The following is a 6,115-nucleotide window of genomic DNA, read 5'->3' as shown; positions in this document are numbered from 1 at the left end:
AAAAAAAAAAAAAAAAAAAAAAAAAAAAGTCTAGCTAAAATGAAACTCCCATCTATATTTTTGAAATTTATCTTCAATAAAGACCAGAGAACTTTCTTACCCAGCCCACGAGGATGGGACCAACATGTTCAGTCGAGCCATCAGGCTTCCGAACATCTCGCAGCTGACTAAGGAGTTCTGGCAAAAAATAAACAGATGCTTATTTGTTAGGCAATCAAATATGAACAGGGCTGGAAGTAGGTTCTGGGTTATTCACACTGCAGGTATTTTATAATTACTCACTCGTTAATAAGACAACTCAATTAAGGCTACAAGTCACAACTCATCCTGGGAACAAAATTATACCTTCATGTAGAGGGATTAGAGAGTCCAGTGTTCCAAAAATTTGATTCAGCTCTTGTTCTGTCATTATGGAGAGTTTCAGCATGGGGTCGTGATAGGCCTGCATAAAAATGGCAAGAGATGGAAGCAAATGTTTAAAATCACAGGAAATACATTGTTCATGTAAGTGACTCCTGATAGGTCCTATCCAATAACAAAACTTCTGGCTCTCTAACAACAACTTCTCCCATAAAGCTGCAGAACAGCAGACAGGTGTGGCTGGAGGAGAGGAGAAACCAGCACCGCCTTGAGCCTTTGTGGTTGAGAAACCAAAACAGATTTTTCAAAAGCTTTTTTATTCTAGTATATCATATATGTAGGAAAGAGCACAAATCCTAGGTATAGAACAGATTTGACTGTTAAAATGTTTTCAAAATCAAGATCCTGCCTCTTAAAAAAAAAATCCCACTTTATTCAAAACTAGCTACCAGCAGATTCTTTTTTTAAATTAGTACATATTTAAAATAAAGAAAAAGAGGAAAGAAACAGTGATTGGTATCCTTTACTACTGATTTGAACAAAGAGAGTAAAACCTCTGCTAATCCTATCACCTCTTATTAGAGAAAATTAAACAACAAGAATACACACTTATACACAGGGCACTGAAGTAGAATACAAAGACTTAAAAGTCTCCTACCTTCAAGGAATTTTATAAAGGTAATGGGGAAGATAAGAAAAACTAAAATATTTTCTAGTTTTATATTTTAGTTTCCAATCTCATGGAAAACTAAATCTATGTTTACAAAAGAATTTTTTCTTTTTTTTTTTTTTTTTTGAGATGGAGTCTTGCTCTGTCACCCAGGCTGGAGTACAGTGGCGTGATCTTGGCTCACTGCAACCTCCGCCTCCTGGGTTCAAGCAATTCCCTGCTTCAGCCTCCTGAGTAGCTGGGACTATAGGTGCACGCCACCACACCCAGCTAATTTTTGTACTTTTAGTAGAGACAGGGTTTCACCATGTTGGCCAGGATGGTCTCGATCTCCTGACCTCGTGATCTGCCCACCTTGGCCTCCCAAAGTGCTGGGATTACAGGCGTGAGCCACCGTGTCTGGCCTAATTTTTGTATTTTTTAGTAGAGAAGGGATTTCACCATGTTGGCCAGGCTGGCCTTGAACTTCTGACCTCAAATGATCTGCCTGCGTCAGCCTCCCAAATTGCTGGGATTATAGGTGTGAGCCACCGGACCCGGCTTATGTTTAAAATTTAAAGATTAAAATTAAAACTGATGTCACATGACAGCAAAAAGCCATCAAATCAAAACTGCTCTAGAGGGTCAGAGAATTAAAGCTGGAGTGGCCAAGGAAAGTTTTGAAGATGAGCTGCTTGATATAGAGAAGGAGGCAATAAATGTTATGTAAGAATAAACTGAGATTTGAGCTGGCTCCTGAAGGATGGGTGAATATGAATGGTTGAAAGGAAAGAGAAAAGTTTGTAGGACGGTAGGGCCACCATGAGGAAAAGGATAGCCGGGAAACATCTCAAGGTGCTTGAGTTTGGCAAATCTTCATGCAGGAAAGGGGAATTACACATATGACCAGCATGATAACTCTCACAGTGAAATAACTTCTTTTTTTTTTTTTTTTGAGACGGAGTCTCGCTCTGTCGCCCAGCTGGAGTGCAGTGGCCAGATCTCAGCTCACTGCAAGCCCCGCCTCCCCGGGTTCACGCCATTCTCCTGCCTCAGCCTCCCGAGTGGCTGGGACTACAGGCACCCGCCACCTCGCCCGGCTAGTTTTTTGTATTTTTTAGTAGAGACGGGGTTTCACTGTGTTAGCCAGGATGGTCTCGATCTCCTGACCTCGTGATCCGCCCGTCTCGGCCTCCCAAAGTGCTGGGATTACAGGCTTGAGCCACCGCGCCCGGCCTGAAATAACTTCTTTGTCCTCTCTGATCTCCTCCTCCTCCAGCCCTGCCTAAAACTCAGTTTCTTAGCTGGTCCAAGCAAAGCTTGGGTGGCCGTCTCTCAGGAATGCTAGAGGTGGAATTTCATCTTAGCAGAAAGACTAAAAACCCTTAAAAGAAGGAAGGTATCCTTCCAACCCTGTGATTCTTCGAGGAGGTTGTGAATATCAAATGAAGGAGTCTAGTTTTAGCCTCCAAGCCATGGAGTTGGGGGGCTGTGCCACTGGAATGAAAACATTTTTGAGGAAGGTTTGTTGTCCTCCTCCCTCCCCACACAAAATGTTGATTAGAAAACAAATTCCTATATAAAAGACCCCAGCTTATATGATAGTATGCAATTGCCTCATTTCACTTTATTTGCTTTTGAGATTCAAATGGCTTTATTTCTAAGACTCAGTTCAAGTTTCAGACATGCACACATTCTCTCCCATGGGCAAAGAGTCGTACACGAGACTTCTAGGACAACGAAACATACATAAAGCGAGGCCTCCATGGACACTTTCTGATTTAGGCTGAAGTATTCTTTGACATGCATTAGAGACACGCAGAGGTAAATCCCTAAAGGTGCCGGGTCTGGAGAGCTATTCTGCCCTCTTGTTTTGAAGCACTTTCCCCACTGCTTGGTGTGTGGTAGCAGACCAGTCTTAGTCATAAAAGGAGTTCTCATGAAGCACCACTTTAGGGTTGTGAAATTACTCAAGGAAAAAAGTGACTTGACTCAAATGACTGCTGGATTTAAATTTACCTTTTTTGCTAATTTCAAGTCTTCTATCAAGTCTTCTTCTCCTTGGGAAAGCTCAAAGATGGCCTGCAAGGAAAGATAAACATATTCACTGAATTCTCCCTTCATTTACAAGACCATATTCAAAGAGTGCTGGCTCCACCACTCAAAACCCCAAATTTACATATTTAAGTATTTTAAGTTACATTAACCTGAAGCAAATGCATCTATGCTTAACCCTGCAATGAAAAGATACTGCAAAACTACTGCATATTGTGCTGCTCTGTTTGTAGGAGAAAGTTTCCACACATTTCTAATTCAAAAAGTCATCTTTCATGTTACAGAACTTCGATGCAGCCAAACAAGAGGGAACTATTTTAGGTAAAATAATTAGTGTGAGCATGGATTTGGTACCCTTGTTGTGAGAGGCAATCATAAGAAGTGATTCAGAGGCTGTTCTAGATAATGGATGTGGCAGTATTATTAACTGGGCCATCCCCACTTCTTCTACTCGACAGAAGGCGAATCTCAGCAGAAAGTTTTATTCGTATTATCCAATGCCTTTAGGCTGATATTGTAGGAAGAATCCAACATTTTATCACTCCAAATACAATCTGGTGAAGTTAATTCATTCTAAATTACTTCTCAGTCCCACAGGTACAAAAAATAAAATTATAGGAGCTGGCTGTGTGGAAAAGTATGTAATGTAAATGGACCGTTTCTAATTTGGCTCCATTAAACCATCATGCTAAAGAGCTCTGATGCACAGAACACTCTTTCACTTCCATCTGGGAAGTCAAACTGTCAGCAAACATTACATTATTAAAGGACTACAAGTTTGTAATTATATTTCAGGGTCTACTGTGTTTCAGGATGTAGGGAAAAAGTGGTCAGGCTTTGAAAGCTCCCTCCACCTGGGGCTGCTTGGTAAACTGAGGACAAAGCAGGTGGAGGCACAACCTGGGGCTGGATACTCCAAGGATCTCATCCGATGATGCACACATGAAGTTCTCAGCACAGCCTGGCAAGCACTTAGACAAGCTCTTCTATACAGGGTAATATTATCAGAGCCATTTAGGGCAATTGATACAGAAAACTTACAGGGAATGAAATTAACTGGATTCTATAGAAAGGAAGTTTTCCACAAAGCTGAATCAAAGTTATGGAAACTGAATATTTTAAAATAGTCTAGAAGTTGCTATCAAAATATAACTAAAATGATTATTTTTGTGAACTTCAGAATCCTCAATAGACACTTGGTTTCATCTTCTTGTAAATTCACATTTTCACATCAGTTTCTTTTTAAAGTGGGGGCCACACCCTCCCAGCTGGTTTCTGGTTTCTCAGTTCCTTCCCCAAGGTCAGACACTCCCGTTTGTCCTTCTACAAATGCAATGAAGAATTGATTTGGAGACTAAGGCGCAAACTCCAGCACGGCTGACGCCTGCAATGCACCTTTGTTCCAGACACACAGCCAACATGGAGTTTGGGCCCGGAGCCTACCTCCTGACGTTTGATTTCCTTGGATGTAAGCATCTGATTGACGCACACATCGAAGGTCTCACTCCACAGCTTGCTATCTCTCCGTTTCGTGCTTGAGGGGGCGGCATTTCTGGACCAGGGTCGGGGGGCGAGGATGTCAGGGCGGCTCTCACTGCGGAAGCTAATGGAGCGCTAAACAATGAGAAAAACAAACCATCACGGGGGCAGCGGCAGGACTGGGTGGATCTTTGAGCAGTTTCCTGTCGTTGACAGAACATAAATCATACATGTGAAAGAAAAAGAGGACATTGCCACAAAGCCTTTGGGAAGTGGGGCATTGTCTTGAGCCTACGTGCTAAGGAAAATTGGACAGGGGGCTGCTTTGGAACATGCACTGGGAGTATCCGTTCTGTGCGACCTGGATACCAAGTGGACTATAGTGCAAGCACATATCAGGCCAAACTCACGCATGAAGGCAGTTCTTGGATATGTGATGAGCTCTACTTTTTTTCCAGTGGACATCTCCCCTCTTTAGAAGAACAAGAGATAACAATAGTGGATGACCTTTATTTATTTAAACATGTGGCTAGTACTCCTACTCTCCTCCTTCTATAAATAGAATCCCACTAACTTTGGGTATCTTATTACATATAGTTTTGGTGGGCTCCCCTAGACCTGACCAATAGAGTATTCCACCATCCTGGTTCAGGGATGGGCATGTGACTCCCTGAAATTTGTCACATGATTTATGGGAGAAAGGAGGAAAGAGTATTCCTTTGGGATTGTGAGTTCAAGAGATAACACAAGCAGGGGCTTCCAGCAGCAACTCTCCCTGGTTAAGCAGAAGCATCTGTCTGCTACAGGAGAGAATAAAGGGACCTAGAATGAAGGATGGAGTGACCAGTGGAGGCAGGAAGGGAGCAAGTTTTACCAATACTGCTTAAGCCTCTGGATCCCACTGTGCCTGATACCGGAAAGAACCACCCTTAGACATTTTCGTTACGTATAGAAAGACATTTCCCTTTCTATTATCTCAATTGGGGTTTTGTCAACTTGAAAAGTCCTGACGAATATACATACTAAATACTATCTTCACAGCACATGATTCCTGTCCCTGAGGTATTTTCCTATTTCCCAAAGAGGCCCCAGTAGACTCTGGGGCAGTCTAACCATCCGAAGTCTACCTCTGTGACTTAAACATGCTACCAAAATGCTTTACATGACAAATACAAATGATCCGGAAGAAAGCTAAGTGCATCATTTTCAGTCTTCATACTAGAATATTTCATTACATTTACTGGAGACTTTGCCAAAGCAACGAGGTTGCTGTGCTCCAAAACCACACTCTTATTTAGGAAGTGTTCCCTGCCATGGCTCTCTGTGGCCTTCCGCGTGAAGTTTCAACTCCTTAGCTTGGCACAGAAAGTCTCTTGTAATCTGACCACAGCCTCCATATTTAGGATCCCATTCTGCCACTCATCCATGAGCCTCCATTTCTCCAACCATACTGGGCTGTCATTCCCTAAATACGTCATACTTTGCCATCCCTCTATACTCCCTTCAAGCAATCTTCTCTTCCTGGAATGTGTTTCCATCACTTCATACCTGGCTAGCTCTTTTTTTTTTTTT

At 42.2% G+C, this 6,115-nt stretch overlaps 1 protein-coding gene across 5 annotated transcripts in view; it reads right to left on the bottom strand.

Annotated features, from left to right (window-relative positions):
* The window catches only part of ARHGEF3 (Rho guanine nucleotide exchange factor (GEF) 3), a 345,766-nt gene that overhangs the window by 24,793 nt on the left and 314,858 nt on the right, over positions 1-6,115 (bottom strand). For all 5 annotated transcript variants that reach the window (XM_011947258.1, XM_011947259.1, XM_011947261.1 and 2 more), the window contains 4 exons: positions 4,508-4,678; positions 3,029-3,091; positions 346-442; positions 101-177 (listed from right to left, as the gene is read on the bottom strand). In XM_011947258.1, coding sequence (XP_011802648.1) covers positions 101-177; positions 346-442; positions 3,029-3,091; positions 4,508-4,678 — 408 coding nt within the window. The remainder of the gene's footprint in view (positions 1-100; positions 178-345; positions 443-3,028; positions 3,092-4,507; positions 4,679-6,115) is intronic.

This window comes from Colobus angolensis, unplaced genomic scaffold, assembly GCF_000951035.1.
Source record: "Colobus angolensis palliatus isolate OR3802 unplaced genomic scaffold, Cang.pa_1.0 Scaffold26, whole genome shotgun sequence".
In the NCBI taxonomy this organism is placed as follows: domain Eukaryota; kingdom Metazoa; phylum Chordata; class Mammalia; order Primates; family Cercopithecidae; genus Colobus; species Colobus angolensis.
The sequence above is the reverse complement of the archived record's forward strand: the minus strand, read 5'-3'. Positions and strand labels throughout refer to the sequence as shown.